Raw genomic sequence first — 26264 nt, forward strand, 5'->3', positions numbered from 1 at the left:
TCCGCAAGTCAATCAACGTGATACACTACATTAACAAAATGAGAAACAAAAACCACATGATCATCCCAATAGATGCAGAGAAAGCATTCGACAAGATCCAACATCCATTATGATAAAAACCCTCAATTAAATGGGTATAGAAGGAAAGTACCTCAACATAACAAAGGCCATGTATGACAAACCCACAGCCAACATCAGACTCAACAGACAAAAACTGAAAGCCATCCCTCTGAGATCAGGAACAAGACAAGGGTGCCCAATTTCACCACTCCTATTCAACATAGTACTGGAGGTGTTGGCCAGAGCAATTCGGCAGGAAAAAGAAATAAAAGGAATCCAAATAGGCAATGAAGAAGTAAAACTCTCACTGTTTGCAGACAACATGATCTTATATATAGAAAACCCCAAAGAATCCATAGGAAAACTATTAGAAATAATAAACAGCAACAGCAAAGTTGCAGGGTATAAAATCAACATACATAAATCAGTAGCATTTCTGTACGCTAACAATGAACTAACAGAAAAAGAACTCAAGAACTCAATCCCATTCACAATCGCAATGAAAAGAATAAAATACCTTGGGATAAATTTAACCAAGGAAGTGAAAGATCTATACAACGAAAACTACAAGACTTTCCTGAAAGAAACTGATGACAACCATAAAGAGATGGAAAGACATTCCATGCACATGGATTGGAAGAATAAATATAGTTAAAATAGCCATACTACCTAAAGAAATCTACAGATTCAACACTATCCCAATCAGAATCCCAATGACATTCTTTACAGAAATTGAACAAGGAATGCTAAAATTCATATGGGGCAACAAAAGACACCGAACTGCTAAAGCAATCCTGAGAAAGAAGAACAAAGCTGGAGGTATCACAATCCCTGACTTCAAAGCATACTACAAAGCTACAGTAATCAAAACAGCATGGTACTGGTACAAAAACAGGTGCACAGATCAATGGAATAGAATTGAAAGCCCAGAAATAAAACCACACATCTATGGACAGCTAATCTTTGACAAAGGAGCTGAGGGCCCACAATGGAGAAAGAAAGTCTCTTCAACAAATGGTGCTGGAAAAACTGGACAGCCACATGTAAAAGAATGAAAATTGACCATTCTTCTTCACCATTCACAAAAATAAACTCAAAACGGATCAAAGACCTAAAGATTAGGCCTGAAACAGTAAGTCTTCTAGAAGAGAATATAGGCAGTACACTCTTTGACATCAGTTTCAAAAGAATCTTTTTGGACACCATAACTCCTCAGACAAGGGAAACAATAGAAAGAATAAACAAATGGGATTTCATCAGACTAAAGAGCTTCTTCAAGGCAAGGGAAAACAGGATTGAAACAAAAAAACCCCACTAATTGGGAAAAAATATTTACAAGTTATTTATCCAAGAAAGGGTTAATCTCCATAATATATAAAGAACTCACGCAGCTCAACAACAAAAAATCAAACAACCCAATCAAAAAATGGGCAGGGGACATGAATAGACATTTCTCCAAAGAAGATATATGGATGGCCAATAGACACATGAAAAGATGCTCACCATCACTAATCATCAGGGAAATGCAAATCAAAACTACACTAAGATATCACCTTATACCTGTTAGAATGGCAAAAATAACCAAAACAAAAAGTGACAAATGTTGGAGAGGTTGTGGAGAAAAAGGAACCCTCATACACTGTTGGTGGGAATGCAAACTGGCGCAGCCACTATGGAAAATAGTATGGAGATTTCTCAAAAAATTAAAAATAGAAATACCTTATGACCCAGCCATCCCACTACTGGGTATCTATCCAAAGAACTTGAAATCAGCAATTTCCAAAAGTCCCATGCACCCCTACGTTCATTGCAGCATTATTTACAATAGCCAAGACGTGGAAGCAACCTAAGTGCCCATCAACTGATGATTGGATAAAGAAGATATGGTATATATGTATACAATGGAATACTACTCAGCCATAAAAAAAGACAAAATCGTCCCATTCCCAACAACATGGATGGACCTTGAAGTTATTATGTTAGGTGAAATAAGCCAGAAAGAGAAAGATGAACTCTGTATGACTCCACTCATAGGTGGAAGTTAAACACAGAGACAAAGAGAATTGATTGATGGTTACCAGGGGAAAGGGGGGGAGGGGAGGGCACAAAGGATGAAGTGGTGCACCTACAACATAACCAACAATAATATAGAACTGAAATTTCACAAGGTTGTAAACTATCATAATCTTAATAAAAAGTTAAAAAAATCATCTATTTAACACACATATTAATATAAGAAGGAAATATACTAAAATGTCAATAAGTACCATATCTTGGTACTTTTTCTTTTATTACTTTTTAAAACATATTTTCCAAGCTTATTACAAATGAGTATATATTCCTTTTATAATCAGAGGAAAATATTTTATTAGCTGCCAGAATGTCAGACTATCTTAAATATGTTATTTTATAATAACGTATTAATTTTACAGAGTACTTACTTCCACCTCACTTCAGATTGGTCAGGCCCACTACTGCAGCAGTTGGAAATCGCAGCAGTCACTGAGGCCACTCAGCCAGAGTAACGTCACTCACACATGCTACTCACTCCACCATCTTTACCATTTTTATATCCCCAGCCACTTACAGTTTTATAACTCATTCTTACCTTTATCCACCCTGTGTTCCCCTAACTAAGAGGAGTTGGAACACACAGCAAACAAAGGTGAAAAACCTCCAGAGAGAAATTACTGAAAATAAGACTCCCACCATACGGGACACACTAAGCCTGAAGATATCTAAATAGTGTTCCAAGTCTTTAAACCTAATGTAGCCCAAGAGAAAAAACAAATTAAAAGCAGTTTTTTAATCTGTATAGCTAAAATTTTAAAGCATACTGTTTTATCACCATCGATTCAGCAAATAAGTAAAATATATATACTTCCCTTTGAAAGGAATTCTATTTATCGAGGTGGTTTTATGGGTCAACACTAGGAATCAAGACTCACCTTTTCTAGGATGGCCAGTGGCACTGCTGGCCTGTGTTTGATAAACTCCATCATTCTGTATACAGACTAGATGAGAATCTGCTTCTGTACTAAAACTAGCTCCAATGCTAATGACATGCTCATTAGAAGAATTTATTACTTTCATTACCTGGAAAAAAACAATATCCATTTAGAAACACTTTCATTAACATTTTATGCCGTTACCAGTTACACTAATCCAGAGTCACATTTCTGATCAGCTTCATAACCATCAAGCTTTGATCTGGACAACTCTTGGAGAATGTGATAGAAACAAATGTTTTAAGATAAAATTACCTCAAATAGATAAAATTGAAAAAATACAATTAAACAAATTTCTTATTAGAAATCTAAAATTTCAAAAAGAGTATTTTTTGCCATTATATACTAGATAGTCTGATTCAAAACAAAATTTAATGACACACTTCTAAGGAAATCTAATGTTGAATAATTATCTTCCAGATTTGAACAAAGCAATTATACTTACATCACTGTATTTTTTCCGAGGTATTTTTATGCAGCTTTTCCCCATTTCCATATGAATCAATAGCTGATCTATATTATGCAAGGTATACTGGTAATTTCGAAGGTCCTATATAAAATAATGACATTTCCATAAACCTTAAACTACTATCCATGAGCATTTACCCATTCATTAAATCCATTTTTAGGAGTATCCATCATTTTAAGACTTGTGATATGTAACTGCCAAAATGCCATAACTGTCAAAATGCCTTTGCTATTACAAACATATTTTGTAGTTTTAAAAAGGACGACTAAGTTATTTAGAGGACAGAGGGTATAGACTAGAAAGCAGTAACAACTTAAAAAACCAACTAATCCTTCCAGCTACTCCACAATAGTAATAAGGACTATCATTCCCAGGAAGAATTCTGTAGTAGTCGGGGGGGTGACCTCCTCCTCCTAGTTACAGATCTTCCAAAAGAGAATAGGTCTTCAACCCGAACATGTATAAATAAAAGTAAAGTCCACTGAAATACTTTTCTGTGGGAACAGGTAAACACAAAATTACAGAAATCAGAGGTGGAAGGGAAAAAGACATCATCTAATCCAATCCTTCCTATTATAAATGAGGAAACTTAGGCCATGAGTTGCTCAAAATCACCAAACTGACTGACTTTACTAAAACTTTCACTAAAGCTTCAAAAGTTTCAATAATTGTGTGGATCTCATATTACCTAAATGTGTAAGCACTGCAGCAGAATGAATCAAAAGGCAATTAGAATCAGATACACGTAAATTAGGAGATGTGTTCTAAACATGCATCAAAAACAGGACCCATTTATGTTAAATGAATTAGGATTTATTATCCATGAACTTTCATTACACCAAATAGGCCAAATTAAAATAGGAAAATACAAACGTGTAAAATTTGCTAAATGAATTTTTAAAGTAACAACATAAGAACACTTAAAAATAGTTCAATTACTCACAACAAGTAAGTTCATAATAGTGTGTCCTATTTCTCCAAAAAGAGGTTTTCGGTCTCTGATACTTGTTAGAGGAGCAGGATATGCTATATATAAGAAAGGAAAACTGGTTACTATCAACAAAAACCAAAAAAAGTCCTGAATTTATTACCTTTAATTCTCATTTTTCAAATATTATGGATAAATAAACCCAATCAGTTGTTAGGGGAAAGTGATGGATGACATTAACCCATAGTGTGTATCTACAAGATGCTACATTGAACTGAGAACTTTACATACATTGTCTTATTTAAACCCTGTAACAACCCAATGAGGCAAGTATTTCTCTCTCTACTTTACAAATGGGAAAGTAGAGACACAGAGATTAATAAATTTGCTTATGGTGACTAAGTTAATAACCAGTGAAACAGACTTGAAACTTGGCTTGCCTAATTCCAAAGCATTTAATCTTTTCATTCTACATGTTTCCACAAAATTATGATGGCTGGAAAATTACAATAATGGGCTAGACCCCTATAAAGTTCTGATAATTTAAAAAAGAAATACAAAGAATTAAAGATTTTTAAGGCATTTACAATTAATGTTCAATTGTGCTAACTTATGGATGGTAGTAAACTCTTATAGTTCTTGTGTCAGCACGATGAAAGGGGCACACAGAGTCAATGAAATCAATGCAGAGTAGGAGAAAGGACATGGAGTCTGTCACCTAACTACTTTTTCTTTAGGGCACTATAAATGCTATGCACCAAAAAGGAAAAGATACATTGCAGGCAATGCTGCAAGGCCTCTGGAAGAAAAGGAAGGGGAAAAAAGGAAGGTAAGACTATTTCTCTTACCACAAAAAGCAGACACATTTTTAACCTTCAGTTCTCAGGTTAGGTTATAAGCAAACCTTTCATATTAATATACTTCCTTAAAATTCTAAGAAAACAAACCTGACCTCATCTATTTTAAAAACTTAAGTCAGAATAACTCACATCTTTGCTATTACAAACATATTTTGTAGTTTTTTAAAGGACAACTAAGTTATCTGGAGGAGAGAGGGTGTAGACTAGAAAAAAAATAAGACAGTGTAAAAGATATTAAAATTATAAATAATATGATTAAGGTAAATGCTGACTTTTTACTTCATCTTTTATGAATGTGGGGGCATCCTTGCAACTTGATAGAGGTAATTTTTTTTAAAACATTATCTTCAAAGGTTATGGCTTAGAATGACATGCTGTCACAGTTACAAAGGGACCTCATAAATCATCTAACCCAACATCTAATAATATTCCAAACAAATGTTCTCAACATATAAGCATAGATAATCCCTATTTGAAAATTACTAATTTCAGACAGTCATTTTCAGTCTTTAATCTTGGAACTCTAACATTTAACACTAACTTTTCCATACATAGGTTATCTCTATGACAAAATAAACGCACATATGCGCACACATCACACTTCCAAGTTTGTCTAAAGAGGCATGGGCACCAATAACATCAAATACCAGTCTATTTAAAATCTCGCAGAACATAAAGAACTCAGTAAACAGCTGAGACTAGTTAACTTCTATGTATAACTAGTCATTTGCTCCCATTATCACTGAAGAGCTGTCATAGCTGTGTAGCACCATGCCCTGTGATCTTTTGAGAAGTTTCTCATGTTGTTCCATGATCTTCCTACTTTCAGCGTGAGAAAAAACAGACTTAGTATCTAGAAGTGATATTGGCCAAAATAATGGCCAAATTTACAGATCATATGTTCCATAATGATTTAAGATTAGCTAGTATATTGACCTAACCTATAAAAATAGCATTCGAATACTAACATCAGAGAAAATAACAGGCTGAATGGATGAAACATTTGGCTCAGAATGAAATTTCTTAAGCCCTTTGCTTTACACAGTACAAAACTTGAAAGTTAAATGTTGTTTCTTTTCACACAATTTAATAGCATTACATATTTAAATCCTAAACGGTAAGGACCTCCCCACAAATCAGAGTTTAATCAAATTTGCCAAATAGCAAGATTTAAATATCTCTTTCACTGAATTTGTCTATTTTGAAATAGTAATGGTCTCTTTTATAAATTCCCTACATTTAATTTTCCTCCAAGAAAATACCTCTTAAATTATGTTAGCATCAAACACCTAAAACTTTATTACATGTGATAAATAAATTATTTCTTGAAAGAAGTCAGAGATAAAGAAAAGGTGAGAATTTAAAAAAGTTTCACATTAGAAATGATTTTGACTTAGAAATAACCCTACACATAAACCTAGCCCTTTCTTTCTTAACAGCTTTAGACTCTCCAGTTATGTCAAGGGCAGATATGTAAACACACAGGCAAACACACACATTCGCGTATACACATACACATCAACGATACAATCTACATCACTTTTGGATGATAAGCTTAAACATCAGGAATATAAAAATAAGAATAAGGAAGCGCAAACTCAGAAAAGATGGCACCCACTATTTTTTAAGTATTTCCTTCTCTAAAAAGTCAATTCCTAACTATAGTAACTAACTAAGAGGAACAGCACTGATAATCCAGAAATCCTTTATGTTTGGCTTTATGATGTACACAAACTGAGGGGGAACATAATTTACCTTAATACATAGGCAACATAACAAAACGAACTCCTTACAGTATACGCTTTTAAGAAAATTTTTCAAGGTCTGTATGTTTGTTCTGAAATTCAAAAACAATTTCTTGGGGCCGGCCCGGTGGCACAGCAGTTAAGTTCACATGTTCCGATTTGGCAGCCCGGGGTTCGCCAGTTCCGATCCCGGGTGCGGACGTGGCACCATTTGGCAAGCTGTGCTGTAGTAGGCGTCCCACATATAAAGTAGAGGAAGATGGGCACAAATGTTAGCTCAGGGCCAGTCTTCCTCAGCAAAAGGAGGAGGACTGGTGGCAGAAGTTAGCTCAGGGCTAATCTTCCTCAAAAAAAAAAAAATTTCTTTAAGGTAAGTTGATATAATTATTATGAACATCCAGAAACTTCATGACACACCAAGGTTGTGTAGACTAACTCAGTAGTAGAGGAGGGTTGTTTTGGAATTTTAAAAGTACATCAGTAAAAAAGTAGTTCCATTAATCTATTAAAAAATTGATTTTAATGATATCCCTGAAAGTTCTTATTTTACAATCAGTATATTTGAACCTATGTAATTTAAATTATTCTAAAACTTACCTTTATATTCTGCACCCAATCTCAACATTAAACGCATAGGAAAAACCTTTGCCCAGGGAATCTCTAGCTTCTGAATAAGAATTCCACAAAGAAAAGGATTATTTGGTAATGGGAGATCATCAAGTTTCTGAAAAGTAGGTGTAATAAACAGAAATCCTCCATGATCCTTGCTACCGAGAAAACTCTCAGTAAAGGTAATATTGTCCAAGTTTTCTATGTATTTTCCTGGAAATAAAATCATTAATAAAAAGATTTTAAGTTGTTTTAAAGAGGCATTCTGAGTTTGAATATCTCAATATAAGCTTCTTAAATAAAGGCAATATAGAATTTTTTTTAAATTTTCACTCTTGAAGAAGTATCTATTAAATACCTTGTGTACACAAAGCTCAGTTATTCCTGGAAATTGGGAATTGTGAACACAAATTCTAAAATGTTTCTAACCATAGGTGTTTTTAAATTTTTCTCCTTACTGCATGGTCTAGTGAAAAATCATGTCTCCCCAGTCTTATATAGACAGTAAGAAAAGCATATAGACATTTAAAAAAAAAAATCAAGAAGGCAAATATATATCCATTTTTTTAAATTTAAAAAAACCTGTATAAAGAGACTAATCACATAAAATGCTAGATTTAAAGAGACTGAAAATGATGATTAAGATTTTTTAAGAAATCAACAGTCTCTTCACATAACAAATCTTTGGACAGTTAGCATAGCGAAAAGCATAAATGCCTTTAATTAATTTATCCATCCCCTAGTCTGAACAGTTCAAAACAAAATGCTATACCTTTTAGAGCATCCTTATACACGGTGATAAATAGTCTGAAGATATCTGTAGGAATAGTATCTTCATTTGGCAAACATAACAATAGAATAATAATTTCTGCCTGTCCCAAGCCATGCAATCCATTGGTTGAGAAGTACCAATATTTGTCTGAGGAATCTTAAGTGATAAAAGCATACAATTATAAATGTCAACTTATATTAACCAAAAAAACTATACATAATTGTCCTTTACACGAAGCACAACTTTTCAAATTCCTTATTTTCCCAAAGTTCTTTTCACAAAAACTTTGAATTGAATTGTATAAGATTAATATAAAAAAGATAAAGGATGAAAGATTATCTTATGGAGTCAATTAATAAATGACACTAAAATAAAAGATGCACTAACATGCTGAAATGGTAAGAATCAGTTTAGTTTCAAAGAGAACGAAAAGCTGAGAGATGCACTGTTGAGTAGTGAGGATTATTTATTACCGACGACTATTTGTTTTTAATCAGGTCACATGTCACTGACTTTAAAACTGTCTTTACTGCTGCTTTATTTAAGCAAAAAGGATTCTTGCTTATCTCAATTACCAAATTTCAATTTATCTAAAAGCTATATCAAAGAGTCAGTTGTATCATGAGCATCAAAATAGAGGTCAGCTCCGAGCCCACGACCCTAACCTGGGACTGACTGAGGGACACTAGTCAACATCTGTGAGCTTGTATTTCAAGTCCTACTGAATAGAAATTTGCAAATTTATATTCACATTTGGCTGAAAAACCAATATCCAATGTGGCTTATTTTTCACAGTTGCCAGTCACAATGTACCTGAAGATGTAATTAATTCAGAAATCCTGCTTACCAATTAGCCAAAGAAAGACAAATCACTACTTACAAAATACTAACTTGACATTCACGAGTAGATTAGCATTCAGGACAAATGTAACAGGATGAAAACCTTCTCCTTCAAGAAGCAAAATAATCTGCTCATGAGATGGGTGTTCTTCTACTACAGGCACTAAATCATGAAAATAACATATTAATTAGGATAAACATGACTTCCTGTTAAATATGCTTGCAATGAAAAAACAGATTTATAAATCCACCAACGGTTTAATCAGATTTAAAAACAAAAGCAAACATGTTTCATAAAATCAATCAACACCTTAGGCAACTGTTATATACTCACTCTTACTTTTCTATTTAGTAAAACTATCAATACAGTAATACATATAATCTTGATATATTATATATAGTGTACATACAAATGTTGATTAAATAGCATATTTATACAATTTTAGCACTTTTAACGTTTTAAACACACTTTTGTAAAGCAGATTCCAGTCCACCAGCCATTCCAATGATAAATTCTGAAATTTACAAGTCTGTGAAAGTAATCTAGATCCAAGTTGCAAATGCTGCTTGCTGCCATATACCCTATGTCAGTGACAAGTGGCAAAAAAAGATCTGGACAATCAACAGGAAAATAGGCATGGTGTACAAAGAACAAAGCTTAAGATAGTTTTGCTACTAGAGCTAGGTTCAAAAATAGCTCCTACTGACAGAACAGAGACCCTAAGCTTCATTCCCCTACATCATCATGCACAGAACACAATCATTTCATGTTGCAGGATGCAGCTTAATGCCTGGGGTGACAAGGATGTATCCTAGGGAACTACTCTTGAGGTAGGAGCCAGCCACAGAATCTCCAGCTTGAAAAGGACCTTAGAGATCATCTAGGTTCTCTTCTTTTACAAAGGAAACTGAGGTCCTAAGAGATTAAATAACATGCTGCAAGTCATACATGTATTAAGCAGCAGATGAGGATCTAAAATTCCTAGCTCTGTCGTCCAATGCAATACTCTTTTCTTTAGGCACTGTGATCCTTGGAAAAAAAAATGACACGGAGTCAAAACTCTAATATACTGGAGATACTTTTAGGGCTAAAAGTCTATAAGTTTCCCTGTTGTACTGGACTTTTGCCTCATTCTAAATTAGGGACCCAGACGTGATAAATGAATCACATGCAATTCAACTCAAAAGTTCAGATCTTTTTAGAACTTGTTTTCATATAGTAAGACTTTTTGTAAATTAAAGTTACTGAGCCATAGCAAATATTTCAACCAAACTAAGTTCAAAAAAATGAATTTCATACAACACAGACAAAATTCATCAGTACAGCTTTTTTTAAAAAAACCTCCTTTTTAAATTTAAATAACTGTTATCCTACCTGATCCCTTTTCTCCAGATGAAACCAGAAGAGGGGGCAAGCTGTCCTCATCATTAGGTAGAAGGCTAATCTTATTGCAAACATGCCTGTCAATATCACATAGTAACCTATAATCTGAAATACTAGCAACAGGTAAATCGCTGTTAACTAAGACACCAGTAGGACTAGATGGTTCCTCAATTTCTGCAAAAACATCATCATCTAGTGTAAAAGAACCAGAACTAGGTAAGCCCTCAGTTCCTGAGTTTATAGGCAGTTTTTCCACAGATGGAACCTGAGAAATAGGACTCTGAATTATCTCCTTTCTTGTAATATCTCCTATCTCATTCATTGTTTTTTCCACTGTAGTAGAACGGGCATGATCCACTGTGTTTACCGTCTGGAAAATATGGAAGGAAAAAAAAAATCAGTTCATATTTTCTGTTCAACTGTGAAATGTTGATCTCTATAGCCAAACACATCTTTTTAATAAGAATATATAAAACCAAAATGGGCTCAGAAATTCTTTAGAAGCCAAATTTCCAAAGAAATAGTACCAATTTATTTATTTACTTACTTTTATTTTTGGTGAGGAAGACTCACCCTGAACGTCTGTTGCCAGTCTTCCTTTCTTTTTTTTTCTTTTGCTTGAGGAAGATTAGCCCTGAGTTAATATCTGTGCCAATCTTCCTCTATTTTGTACGTGGGATGCCTCCACAGCATGGCTGATGAATAGAGTAGGTCCATTCCCGAGATCCAAACCCACAAAGCCAGGCCACCAAAGCATGGGGAAGTTTAACCACTTGGCCATGGGGCTGGCCCCATTTTGCTTTTTTAAATTCAGGAGCATAATGTTTAGCTTCATCATATGCTTGGGTAGGTATTAATAAATTTCATTTTATAGAATGGAAAAAAGAGGCAAGGAGAACTTCAGAATCCTATACCATATCACACAGTGAGCAAGCTGAGTTCAACCCAAGGCTTCTCCTTCTCAAAGCCAAAAAAGCCGTGGGTAGGCAAAGGAGAGGAAAAGGGGGGAAAACAGGGAGGGGAGTGGTTAGGAGGTAGAGTGGTAAATATGTGGCACAATAGTAAACCACCTGGAATAAACTACACCTCAAGTCCACTTCAATAAAGCCCTTTTCTTTTTGGACTGGCCAAACTTGAGTCAATACTAAATGACAACCATTTATGAACTCAAGTAATACTTACTAGTCTGTTTCGAACTTTCATTTTGATAAAATATTGATTAAGAGTAGATGCTGGCTAAGAAACATACTTTTGGTAATTATGGCTATTTGTAAAACCTAGCTCATAAATTCTTATTGACAAACAGCATCTGTTTATATGGTGTGTGAAACTGAACAGAGCAGGAGACATATCCATCTTGCCTAACGTATGTATCCAGGATAAACCAGGTAACTGGCACAGAGTACATGCTGAATAAATATTGCTTAACGAATAAAAACATTCCTACTTCATGTATTAATACTAGCGTCTATGAGTATTTTGGTACTTTACAACGAGAGTTCTTAGTGGGCTAGGGTTCTATATTATGTATTTCCTATTTAGCACATTTGTATAAATGCAAACATAAATATAACCATCCTATACTTTACTAAATGTTTGAAAATCATTAAACAAATATTAGTCTAAATTAAATTACTAAATCTAAGTTCTATATCCATACACCAGTGGTTCTCAACATGTGGTCCAGGGATCCCTGGGGTCCCCAAGACCCTTTCAGAGAGTCAGAGAAGTCCTAGGGTTTTCTTCATATAATTTAACTAAACAACATAACAAACAGATTGAATATAGAAGCAAATGTGAGAATCTGTCTTCTATTAAGCCACATATTAAAGAAATTTGCAAAAATGTAAAACAATGTTATTCCTCTCATTAAACTTTTGTTTTGAAATTTTTTCCATAAAAATATTATTTCTATTGGGGCTGGCCCCATGGCCGAGTGGTTAAGTTCGCGCGCTCCGCTGCAGGCGGCCCAGTGTTTCGTTGGTTCGAATCCTGGGCGTGGACATGGCACTGCTCATCAAACCACGCTGAGGCAGCGTCCCACATGCCACAGCTAGAAGGACCCACAACGAAGAAGATACAACTATGTACTGGGGGGCTTTGGGGAGAAAAAGGAAACAATAAAATCTTTAAAAAAAAAAATATTATTTCTATTAATATACAGTCATGCACCACATAATGACATTTCAGTCAACAAGGGACCGCACATGACAGTGGTCCCTTAAGATCAGTACCACATAGCCTAGATGTGTAATAGGCTATACCATCTAGGTTTGTGTAAGTACTGTAGGGGAGGAAGAAATTTTCCTCTACCCTTCTAGGTTCTTCTGGCTGGTGTTAAGAATTAAATTGACATGAGACAAATTAAAAGGACAAAAACAAACAAAAGCTTAGTAACATGTATCAACAGGAGAAACCCAGGAAAACTGAGTGACTCATCAAAATGGCCAAAGCCCTCACCTTAAATACCCTCAGCTAAAGACAAAAGAAGATGCTGGGGAAAGGTAGAGTCGGGGACTTCAAAGGGAAAGAAGGCAATTCACAGGTAGGTGAAAAGGAGCAAACATTTGGAAAACAAGTGTTTGGCCACAGAAACAGAAGAACACAGAGGGGAGCCCACAAACAGGCTTTTCTAGGTTCATCCCTGTCTACCACCTAGTTCATGTGATGCTAAGGTGATAGTTCACTTTCTGAGATTTTTTCAATCTGAATTCTTTCAGGCAATTACAGGGGAGGTAACAAGAAAAACTTTCAGTCTTTTGTTTCTTCAAAGTCATCAGCCTAAAATAATCCTTATGTTAAAGAGATACATTTTAGGGTGGCAAATTTTGTTCCCCTTCAGTATATACTCAATGATGTTCACACAACAAAATAACCTAATGACCACACATTTCTCAGAACATATTCCAGTTGTTAAGTGACACAACTGTAGTCAGTTTATTTTTTAATTAATTTTTTCCTCAATTTTACGACAGTAATTATCAAAAGGTATAACTCACATAACCTATAGCTCTTTGGGGATTTTAATAATGTTTAAGAGCATAAAGCTGTCCTGAGACCAAAAAGTTTATGAATCATTGCCTTAAACTGACATTAAAAAGGTAAAATCAAAAATATATTCACTACATCATGTATTTCTCATTTCAGGAAACTGACAGTGTTAGAAAAAAAAAGTACTCTAATAATCACATAAGGAATTATCTACAAAACATAATTTTATTAAATTAACAAGTCATTCTTTAGATTCCTTACCAAGGGTACATCAGGTAAGAGAGGACTAAAGTCTTCACAACATTTTTTACTGCCAGATGATAATTTTGTTGTATCTGCAACTTCACCATTGGGCAATATGCCATCTGCAAACCATACCCTCTTCTGTTCTTTGGAGCATAATCCTAGAATCAGTTAAAAAAGTAGAGCATTTTAGTTTGGTAATATTGCAATTATTTAATACTAAGTGGGTCAGGAAATGTTTTCAAAAGTTTTTTTTGGTTGTGGAAGATTTGCCCTGAACCAACATCTGTGCCAATCTTCCTCTATTTTGTATGTGGCTTGCCACCACAGCATGGCTGCCAATGAGTGATGTAGGTCCATGCCTGAGAACTGAACCCAGGCTGCTGAAGCAGCGGGTGCCGAACTTAACCACTAGGCCACGGGGCCAGCCCCTCAAAAGCTTTTTGCTATCCAATGCCAAGCCCTGCATGCTCAGGGCTGCAAAGGACTAAAGAAATGCCCTTTTGTGATTCATCTACACAGAATGGAAGTCTTTTTCTAACTCATACAAAGGCAGGGGTGGCCCTGGGAATCACTACTCAGAAAAGGAGTAGACAGGCGAGGTTACACCTTAAAGACACAGGGGCAAGTTTAAAGCCTATATTATTAAGGCTAGTTTGTGAGTGTGGAGTGAAGACTGAATAAAATTTAGGGACTAGGGCACAAGAGGGAAAATGGACTAGACCAGAGCACAGCAGATAAGCAAAGAAAAACGTATGAAGAACAGAAAGAGTCATAAAAAGTCTAAAAAAGGAAACAATCACTTGTGCATCAGAGGTCATTTCTTACTTTTAATTTATTTAACAAGAGAAGCATGACATTTCGTTCTTATAATGTGGATACTGAACTTGATTAATAGTTATTATTTTCCTCCCACATTTGGAGGAAATAACTAGACTTCAGTATAAATACTTGCTCTCTTTTGTTATACAAAACCATCTACAGAGGAAGGTTATGAAAACTGCTGCCAGATGATTTTAGAACAATATAAAAATTAAAAGGATCTTGGGGCCAGCCCCGTGGCACAGTGGTTAAGTTTGGCACGCTCTGCTTTGGAAGTCTGGGTTCGTGGGTTCGGATCCCAGGCCTGGACCTACACCATTTGTCAGCCATGCTGTGGCAGCAGCCCACATACAAAATAGAAGAAAACTGGCACAGATGTTAGCTCAGAGCTAATCTTCCTAAGCAAAAAAAAAAACCGAAAAAGGATAAATATCTACCTTGCAGGACAGTGTTATCTGTTCTGATAAGACTGAAACACAAGGATTATATATAACTTTTACAGTATGGGTGTACATATTAAACAAGGTATCTTTCTTGTATTTGCAATATTTTTATAACTTAATAACTTAGGATGTCAATATTAAGAGAATAAATATTTTTTAAAGCAAATTTTATTCATCTTTAGAGTATAATATACAACCATATATGCTGAATCTCCTTAAGTTACGATAAATGGAAAATAGCTATTAAATGAGAGCAAAACTGAAGCCCAAAATAATTGTCCAAAGTATCTGAATTTGCCTTTAACTGACATGTACAGTTATTTTCTAGCATGTTACAGACTAATAGTTTATATTTTAAAATGTACATGGGCTTTACTCAAGATCCTAAATTACACCAGTTGTAAAAAAGAACAGAGAGCCCAAACATTTAAAAATGGATTTAAAAAACATTTTTTATTGTGGTAAAAGATACATTTAAAAATAGATTTCTAAGGAAAGGGAGATAACGCCCTTTCCTTAAAAGGCTCCTTGGTGGTTCTAGCATTTGCCACTTGGTGTTCCCCAAGAGTCACAGCACCAGACACATGGTAGCCTGACCTCTGGATCCCAGGTGTGAGAACCAAGCACCTCCTGGTGCTCCTGCCCTGAGCTCCAGTAATATGGCCTCTTCTTTCATTCCCTTAACCCACCGGATGGTAGTTGTTTCCCGCAGTTACTAAACTCTGAGTCACCGAGCATGCCCTTTTTGCTCTTTCAGCCTTCTAACATACATGCATAACCAGTTCCCCATATTATGCCTTCTGATATCTAGTCTGGTTTCTCTTTACTCACTAGAACTCTGTCAACACTAGGAAATTTCTCTTTTAATAATTTATCTTTAGTCTAAGACACAGCATTTTCTTCTAGTTACCTTCAACACATGGTTGTTTAAGTGCTGAGATTGGTAAAGCTGTAGGTGAAGTTAGACTGGGTGTGTGAGTCTCCTGAAGAGGCTGGATGGTGGCACACTCATCAGAACGGTTTGATTTAAGACTAGAACCAGTTGGACTCATCATCCTTTCAAATGCCTGAGCTATAAAGGGAAAAAAATAATATTAAAATCTCAGATGTTTTTGAACTTAAAAGTAAATTATGATAACTATTCTATTCTTCACGTTGTAAGGAGAAAGAAATCAACAGCTAAGCAAGCAAAAGAAGTGGCACTTGGCAAAGATAATGTCCTTACTTTAGCTGGCAGCACTCCACTTCAGTATAAGCTACCAATTAGTTATTTCAATACTATATTTGGCATATGTTTGATATCTACTAAATAAAACAACTTATTTAATATGACTATCTCTATTTTTGCCCTTGTACCCCTAGATTCTATTTCCAACATAGTTCAGGGTGATTTCTTTAAGCTATAAATCATATCACATCATTCCTCTGTTTAAAATAAAATCCTTTAATGGTTTCCCAACTGGAGTGAAAATTTAACTTGTTACAATGGCTCACAAGACCCTACATAGTTGGCATCCCTACCTCGTCTGCTTTCCCAGTTAGCTGTCTGACCTCATCTCACTCACTGTGATCCAGCCACCCAGGCCTCCTTGTTCTTCAATAAGTCAGGCAAGCACCCTCTTAGCTTAGAATCTTTGCTCGTGTTGTTCTCTCTTCCCGGAATGTTTTTCCCATGGACACTGGCATAGCTTTATTCTCTCACTTTTTTCAAGTCTCTGCTCACATATCATATTATCATAAAGCCTTACTATCACCACCTTATAAAAAATACTACCTCTTGCCACCAATCTGTTATTATCTATCTCTCTTTCACTCTTTTCTTTTTGTTTAGGATATTATCATCACCTGATCGTCTCTTTGCTTACTGTCCATTTCTCCCACATTCATACGCTCCATGAGAACAGGGAGTCTATTTTCTCAGCTGGAGCTCCAAAATGCAGAATAGTGCCTGAACGTTGCTCAATGATTTCACCCAAATAACCAGAAGAGCACCGGTAGCTCTCCCTTCAGCAATTTTCCAAACTGATCTGCTATAAACGCTGCCACTGCTAAAATAATCTTCCATAAGGGCTACTCAACGATAGCACTCTCATGAAACGGCTTCCACCAACCAAGTGAAATCCAAACATCTTCTCTGTGCTTCAAACTAATTTCCAACTTGCCCCCAATCTACCTAACGGCATTCACACACATGCTGCCTTGAAACTTACACAGTCTCAGCACAACTTCCCGGTTATCCAAAATCTCTGTTCAAACTATCTTTTCTTCTAATCCTTCATGAAATGTGTCTCTTGAGCCATCTTTCTCCTCTTATTTAATAACATTATTTTAAATGATCACTTCTACCATTTTCAACCCTAAAGCTGAGGCTAAAATAACTTGTACTTCTGCTTCTTGTGGTGTATAAATTAATGATAAAGAGAACCATAAATAAAATTGCATGCTATAAGATATCAAAACAGAATAAATAAAACAGATAACTAAATAAGCAAATCCATTCCAAAATATTTTCTTTGATAAACCAAAGCTTGAGCCCAATATCCTACCAAGTCTCTTTAATGACTAGATTTTTCTCCCCTCCTGGATCCTTATAGTCAGAATATGTTTTAATGCTCACCCAAAAATCTGGCCTGTCAACTCAAATAACGCCTCAAACCTTCACAGCTGTTTTATTTATTTTTAAGTGGGGAGAGATAATTATGTGGGAGCTTGTTCTAGTATTTCGGAATTCCTCCAGGCTGCCTTGGCTAACAGCACCAGCAGTCATTTTCTAGGCTATTCAGAGAGCTTAAGAAAAAACAAACAACTATAAGCACTTAAACTAACCTCTTCGTGAACAATGGTGGTAATATGGAAATATAAAAAGATGTACACTCTAACATCTTCCAGAGCAGAGGTCAACAGCAGGTAGCAAAACAGCTTACCTCAGGCTAACAGACTCACATCAGAGCTTTTTGGAGAATTGCTGAAAAAATTTATCTTCATTCAAAAGAGAAAAACAAATTATTATCAGGTATTTATCTCCTGGCTAACAGGAAGCAGTGCCTGAGCTAGTGCACAGGCCTAGTCTTAAAAAGTCCCAAGTAATATTTGCTGGGAATTAAACTGTCAACAAATCTTTGAAAATGCCGAGAAGTACTCAAAAGAACAAAAGTGTAGTTGAGGAAAAAAACACACACACAAAACTGTGAGAACTCAAATAAGACCACCAAGATTATTGCTCATAATGGTAGCTAGCTAGGGAGCCCGAGAAACAGTAGGAAACACATACAAACGAGAAGGGGGAAAAAAAAATACGAGACAAAAATGTGCAAACAGCGTGGCAGTCCTATGAATTTATCTATAAAATCATAAATATTACTACCTTATCTTTTATTCCCATTTTAGATTGTAATTTTCTAAAGGGAGGGAACTATTATCTTGCCTTACACTATTAATATATAAGATTGAACACTATTTATTGGTAGGTATTCTATAAATGTTTAGATTAAGATGATGAGGATGATGATGATGATGACAAAAACAAATAGGCAGATGAAATGCAGCATTTAGGGACTTGGTACCTGTTAAAAGTTAATGAACTGTCACTCCAGAAACTGAATGGTTCCTTTCCAGACTGGTAGTATTAATTGTGAGAGTGGAACAAAAAGAAGAGAAACCAAGCCTTGGGAGGTCCCACCTAAGCCAGATAAGTCAACACTAGGTCCTCGCCTTAAGAAAATAAAGAAGTTTATCTTTGTCACAATCAATTGTTTTAAAGATATATTCAATTACTAGAAGAAAATATGTCTGGTTATTAATACTCACCTTTACTAATAGTCTCGTAGCAGACTACACACACTCTTGCTTCCTTTTCTAGATACTGCAGTTTACACTTCCTATTACAACAGACACCACAAAATACCTATAAAGAATAAAATATCAAATTTGGTTTTGCTTCAAGCATACTTATACCTACTGAAGGGGGAGGGGACGCCCAAAATCTAATTCACCAAAGGCTATTTTTCTGATAATACAAATAATCTTTCTAATCACCATAATCATAGGTAGTTATTAAAATGATTCTTTTTTTATTACTTAAATGAAGTTTCTGCAATTTAAAATATATCTCTGACAAGGAGATTTCCTTCAACTCAAATTTGTTAACTGGAAGGGAACAAAAACTCTTAAATAAGTTTATAATTTAAAAACCTTTCTGTGGTTCTTCATTTAAAACTTCTAAACGCAGAATATGATTATTTTTCTAAAAGAATAGTTGATCTGAGACCAACATGTTACTGAAAAATGCTGAATAAAAAAATGTAACATTATTTCTATAAGCAACTCTTAGAGTTTATAGATGATTAAGGCAGTCAGAGTGCAAATGAGGTCAGCTTCAGTGTTCTGAACCTTGTACAAGCCAATCAGCTTTTTTTTCAGTGTTTCCCTGGGTATTGACCCCAACACTAGCTGCAGAGTGGTCCTGAGATTAAGTATTCAAGGACAAAGGGGGATCCTGCTGGATCTGGACGACTGATGTGTTAATGTTAGAGAGATGATGAGACGTATTCTGAGATTTCAAAAAATTAGTAATAAGTGTTCCTGATTTCCTAATACTTAACACCCACGACAATGTGATATTTACTCAACTCTCAAGCAATCTGTAAAATGATGATGCTTTATATATTTCCATGTAGGTGAAAAGCAATGATTTTAAATTAACTGAATCTTTTAATCATCTATTAATCAGCTATTCTGTCACATTAAATTTCATTTAAAATGTCTCAAAAGAATAAAAGACTCAAAGATTTGTATAACTTACTTTCCCACACGCTCTGCAGTGGTGTCGCCGTTTTGTAAAAGTAAATTTGACTTGGCAGTTCATACAGTTTGGAGCTTCTGAATCAGGAACCCAAGTAGGTTGTTTCTGGCCCAAAACCAGGCCTTCCTTGCAAGTGTTTGCAGGTAGAGATTCTTCATTTGCGGTGACAAAACTGGATCCACCTTCAAAATTACTTTCTATATCAATGTAATTCGAGTTGAAGCTACCCTGAGGATCAGTTGTAAAATCTGTACTACAGGTGGTTGGAGCAATGGTATTTGCTATGCTGGGTTCACTTTCAGTCACATTTGGAGCATCCGGCTTATTTGGTTCCTTTGAACTCCTTGTTCTTGATGGAACACTAAACAATTGCTTAGGTCTGGCCCCTCCAACATGAACAGATTGACTGTTAATATCAGAGACTGATAAGTCATTCGTAATCTCCGACTTAGTACTGGATAACCCTAGTTCAACTGGAATTGTACTTTTTTCCCCTAAAGAAAGGCCACCATTTTCTGTTGTATTTTGTTTATCAACTGTTTCACAAATCACATTAATACCAGGACTTTCCCCAGTAGCTCCTGCCTCAGCATTGAAGTATACATTACTGACGTTTCCATCATCTAGGTCTTTCATATCTATCTGACTCATTTGAGATTTTGAGTCATTTACATTTTCTTCAAACGACTTTATGTTACTAGTCTGAAGATACTGTTCAGTCAGAAAGGCATCAAGCTCAGCATCACTAATTAGCATACCACTTTTCATGCCTTCATCAATATTAAAGTAATCTAAGTCTTGCCCATCGATATCATTGCTTGAAAAAGCGAGACCCTCACAACCATCAGGAGACTCTGGGGCATTAGCACCAGAAAGCTCCATCTGAGATTCTGCAGCTACTGAACAACTGGTGTTATCTGGGTAACCCAAAGATTCAGCTCTGATTACCATCTGCTCAGGATCTACCTTTCTATCTCCCATCTTTTCAGCTGACAGCTGATGAAGTACGTTTTTACATTTTTCCTGTTTCAAAAGATCAGTCTCCTTCAATGGTTCCCCACCTAGAACACTCTTCTGTATTTCTTTATGCACTGTCACTGCATCTTGTATATTATCTTCATGTTCATTCTGAGGCAAACCATCACCACACGCTTTACTTTCAACTAATGATCCACACAAAGACCCAGGTACTGGAAGACAGGATAAAGAGGAGTATGTATCTTCACCCGAAACATGTAAAGTTGAAGAGGAATCTTGGATTACATCTTTATAATCTTTAGGATCTAAATTTCTTGAGTCTTCTTTTGCAGATTGTTTTATAAATATAGAAGTCCTATCTTCCTGAAAGGAAAAGTCAGGTAATTTGAAATTTTCATCTCCTGAATTTGAATCACTTAAGCACAGATCTTCATTTTTTGGAAGACTGCAAGGCAAAGTACTTGTGCTGCCTCCTTTTAAACATTCTGTGGCAGCTATGACTGCTACATGTATCTCCTCTTCTACCGAACAGCCATCAGCTTCTACTAATTCACATGGCTGCTTCTTGTGTTGTAGGCTGTCTTTGGCATCAAACATTTTGGAATTTTGTTGAGTCAAGGCAGAGGGTGTGTTAAAATCAAGAACTGGTTCTAACTGATTAGAGATCTTTTGATCATGTAAATTTTCTTTTCCCATATAATTACATGAATCTGAAAGAGCTGTATCTGCTTTTATAGCCAATTCTTTAGTTCCACTGATTTCTCTGTTTTGTAATTCAGAGCTGATGACATCATTCTCTTCCTCTCTGACAGTATCATTACCATGGTCTGTTGAAGAAACACAAGGAGTTTCTGACACTGCAGATAAATCCAACCCAATCAAAGAATCTGCACTAGACTTAAAATCCTCTGGCAATAATTTTTTAATATCTTCTTCACTACTAGTTACATGAACGAGGTTACCCATGTCACGTATCAGATCACATACAGGTTTACTACATCGTCCCACATACAAAGGCTGGATTTCTTCTGATGTGCCACCATCCACAGAAGAAAGGAGATCAAGTCCTGTTACATTTTTTTCATTCTGTATAGAAGTTAGTCCCTCAAGAGTTTTTCCATTCAGGGAAATCTGATTTGTTTCATAGCATGTTTCTGATGAGGCACAATTAATGCATTGTTGATCCTTTGGTAGCAGTGAAGTTAGCTGTGAGGAAGCCAACTCTGAAGAAACTGAACAGTGGTTAGAATCATATGCTTTTTGTGCATCTTGGAGATAATCTTGTTCATCTAATTAAAAAAGAGATACAATGTTATTCAGGAGACCCAAATGAAAAATTATTACAAAGATGTTATGTTTTCTAAGACTTCCAAACTAACTAAACGTTTTTTTAGACCAGATGGATTACTCTTGCAAAATGGTAATAATCTCCAAAATTATTCTTATATGGATTTAAAGTACTTTGGGTTTTTACTTTTTTTTTTTTTTTTAAGATTTTATTTTTCCTTTTTCTCCCCAAAGCCCCCTGGTACATAGTTGTGTATTTTTAGTTGTGGGTCCTTCTAGTTGTGGCATGTGGGATGCCGCCTCAGCATGGCTTGATGAGTGGTGCCACGTCTGTGCCCAGGATCAGAACCAGTGAAACCCTGGGCGGCCAAAGCGGAGCGTGCGAACTTAACCACTTGGCCATGGGGTCGGCACCAGGGGTTTCTACTTTTGAATGTAGATGTCATAAAGTGATAGAAATTCCACTCAAAATAACTCATTTGTACTCTAAAATCCAGACTAAGGAAGAGCTGAAAAACAATCTAACGTCTTCATTCTGCCCTCTAGCTTCCTAGTCTTCATTCTGAGATGAGGGAAATATCATCTCTCATAATAATGAAATACCAATGTACGTAGAGAGCTTTCAAGTTGCTTTTAGCTGGCTCATATGTTGGTTTTGGGTTTTCTTTTAGCTAAATTTGTATGTGGAGAGAAACTTCTGGTTTCCTTACTTTCATTTCTATCTATTGGTTCTATTCAGCATAAGAAAAGACTAATATGCTATAATGAAATAAGTGAAATTTTTTTTTTTTTTTTTTTTTTTTTTTTTTTTTTACAGAAGATAACTATGTGACCAAAATTGAAACCAAATTTTGCTAAACTCTATTACTGAGATAACCGAATTACAGACATTTTAAAAAGCCATTAGTAACAAACACAAAAAACCAACAAACCTGGATTCTGTTCAAAATCATCAAGGAGTTTGTCCAAGTCACTGACTGCTGCTTTAAAATAACTGTCCATCCTACTTGTAGACTTATTCAGAATTTAATTCTTGTATGCCTAGAAAATAAAAAATATGATAGCTCATTTAATTCTCTAACATATAAATATTATGCCATCTAATGCATGCCAAGAAACAGAGAATAGACACAAATAAAAGTTAAGAGTACTGCTTTGAGGAATTTACAATTTAGTTGGGAAAACTCTCTCTGTATATACAAAAACGACATGAAAACCAACTTTAATGACATAACATGCATATATAAATCACTGTAAATTTTAAAACACATCTAAATAACTTGGTCAAAGAAGTCATAACTGAAAGCTAAAAACTGTTATAAGTACCATATATCAAATAATATAAAATATACTACATACAAATAAAAATACTGCATATAAAAACTGTGGGATTCAGCAAAAGTCTTCAACAGATGCTTAGCGCCTTAGATGCTCATACTAGGAAAGAAGAAAGACTGAAAATGAATAAGCTAAGAGCAGAAATTAAAGTAGTAGAAAACAAGCATACAAGAGAGAGGTACAAGAAAACTGAAAATTAGTTTTATGAATAAAGTAAATGAACCTCTGATCTGCGGCAGGAATTCCACCAAATGAGCCTGAGACACCTTGAAGGAATCTATCAATGACTAATGAGATAATACCAAAAGGACACAGGAGTCAAGTTAAAGGGGCTCCCACTAGCTTAAACGGGACAGCTGAACATCAAATGAATAAAGACTACAAAGGACTGAACCAAATCAAATAGATAAAAACCAAGAGATCACAACAATACCAACATGAAAACAAAAACACTACTCATTGGAGGATTGCCAGGGCACTAACCCATTACTCTGAAAGTTGATACACTAAGGGAAAAAACCCAAGAATTTATCCTGCTCATTATTTACAAAACATACTTTAGGATAACAAAATAGTTGCTGACAGCAAGTTCTTTAGATAAGAATTCCAGATAATAAATGCAGAAGGATTTTAAAATTCATTTAAAATTTTAAAAATATCTCTTCATAGTCCCTAATGCAATAAATGGACCAAGTAGTGGCTATCAATGGATGTTAAAACTGTTAGATGAAAGGTTGGAGGGGAACTTTATAACAGTGGGATCAGGCCAACACATGTGAATCCAGTGATCAATTTCACCAACAAATGTGGAAGAACCAAATATTATATGCCTCATGTGGAAGATACAGCATCACGTATAATGTATTCCCACCTAAAAAAAAATTGAACATGAATCTAATCAAGCTTTTAGAACCATCTACCTGTTTACAGGAAATTCCAACATAGAGGGACAAGTTAAATGATATCAAAAGAAAGCAATCAGCTAAATCCAGAAGGTGGAATACTCTACAACAACTTTCTTCAAACTGTCTATGGTGAATGACCTTTTTTTCTTTAAACTTACAATCTGTTGCAAACTGTTACTTTTTTAAAAACTTACTTTTGTAAAAAACAAAATACAAATTTTGCAACAATACAAACAAAAAGATGTACGTTATTAAGCACGTTTGAATGGTTGCCTGAAGTGAGGAACAAGACTGGGAAATGAGAGATAGACAACAACAAAAGAGAGGGCTTGACAGGACCACTTATGATAGTCACCATGAACTAAGGACACTAGAGGTCCAGAAAAAATACGGGCTACTTTAAAGATGGATTAAAAAGATTAGAGCTTAAAAGAAAACGGAATGAACTGGAAGACCCACCTGAAGAAATTACCTAAAATGCAGCCAGCTCACTGAAATGAGGAAGAGGAAAATGGGAAAAAGAAGTTACGGGACAAGGACAACAGATTGAGAACACAGCCTCCTAAAGAGAACAGAGAGCATGGAACAAGTATGTTTGAAAAGATAATACTAGGAATTCTTCCAGAATTGATGAAAAACACAACTCAACAACTCACAACTCAACAGTAACCCATTATACCAAGCAGTATAAATAAAGAGAAATCCACAGTTAGACACTCTATAATGAAACTTTCGAACTCCAAAGATAGAACAGCCAAAGAGAAAACATGACCTTTAAAGGAACAATAATTTTACTAAACATTTAAGGAAGAAATGATATCAATTCTCCACAATCTCTTCTAGAAAAAAGAAACAGAGAGAACACTTCCTAACTCAATCTGTAAGACCATTTGGCATTACTCTAACGCTAAAACGAGATAAAGACATTACAAGAAAAGAAAACTAGAGACCAACACTGCTCATGAACAGACATAAAAATCCTCAACAAAATATTAGCACATCGAACCCAACACTGTACAAAAAGAATTATACCAACAACCAAGTGAGATTTATCTAGTTATGCAAGGCTGGTTCAACATTTGAAAATTAATCAAGGTAGTCCACCACATCAACAGACTGAAGTAGAATTATCATATAATCACATCAATTGATGCAAAAAAAAAAAAAAAAGGCTTTCACAAAACCCAACACCTACTCATGATAAAAACTCTGAGCAAACTACAAGGAGAGGGGAACTTCTTCAATTTGATGAAGGATATCTACAAAATACCCACAGCTAACATTATATGTTATCCTTGATGAGGAGAAACTGGATGCCTTTCCCCCAAAGGCTGGGATCAAGGAAAGGATGTCTCTTCTCACTGCTCCTATTCAACACAGTACTGAAACCCTCACTAGTGCAACAAAAAAAGAAAAGGCAGACAGTTTGGAAAGGAAGAAATAAAACTGTCTCTAACGAAGACATGATTTTCAATGTAGAAAATCCCCCAAAACTGACCCCAAAAGATGGAAGAGTATAGCAAGGATGCAGGTTACAAGGTTAACATACAAAAGTCAAATGCATTCCTATATATGAGCAAGGAACAATGGGAATTTGGAATTTTAAAAAATATATATATATTTTTAAGATTTTATTTTTCCTTTTTCTCCCAAAGCGCCCCGGTACATAGTTCTGTATTTTTTAGTTGTGGGTCCTTCTAGTTGTGGCATGTGGGATGCTGCCTTAGCATGGCCTGATGAGTGGTGCCATGTCCACACCCAGGATTTGAACCAGTGAAACC

General features: G+C 35.4%; 1 protein-coding gene across 4 annotated transcripts in view; it reads right to left on the minus strand.

The window, feature by feature from the left end:
* The window catches only part of ZFYVE16 (zinc finger FYVE-type containing 16), a 55030-nt gene that overhangs the window by 17758 nt on the left and 11008 nt on the right, over nt 1-26264 (minus strand). For all 4 annotated transcript variants that reach the window (XM_046666546.1, XM_046666544.1, XM_046666545.1 and 1 more), the window contains 12 exons: nt 23173-23281; nt 19976-22242; nt 18982-19078; nt 16085-16246; nt 13928-14070; nt 10667-11045; nt 9332-9454; nt 8452-8607; nt 7668-7892; nt 4481-4563; nt 3514-3618; nt 3009-3156 (listed from right to left, as the gene is read on the minus strand). In XM_046666546.1, coding sequence (XP_046522502.1) covers nt 3009-3156; nt 3514-3618; nt 4481-4563; nt 7668-7892; nt 8452-8607; nt 9332-9454; nt 10667-11045; nt 13928-14070; nt 16085-16246; nt 18982-19078; nt 19976-22242; nt 23173-23242 — 3958 coding nt within the window. In that variant the 5' untranslated portion in view covers nt 23243-23281. The remainder of the gene's footprint in view (nt 1-3008; nt 3157-3513; nt 3619-4480; nt 4564-7667; nt 7893-8451; nt 8608-9331; nt 9455-10666; nt 11046-13927; nt 14071-16084; nt 16247-18981; nt 19079-19975; nt 22243-23172; nt 23282-26264) is intronic.

Source organism: Equus quagga, chromosome 7 (genome assembly GCF_021613505.1).
Source record: "Equus quagga isolate Etosha38 chromosome 7, UCLA_HA_Equagga_1.0, whole genome shotgun sequence".
In the NCBI taxonomy this organism is placed as follows: Eukaryota; Metazoa; Chordata; class Mammalia; order Perissodactyla; family Equidae; genus Equus; species Equus quagga.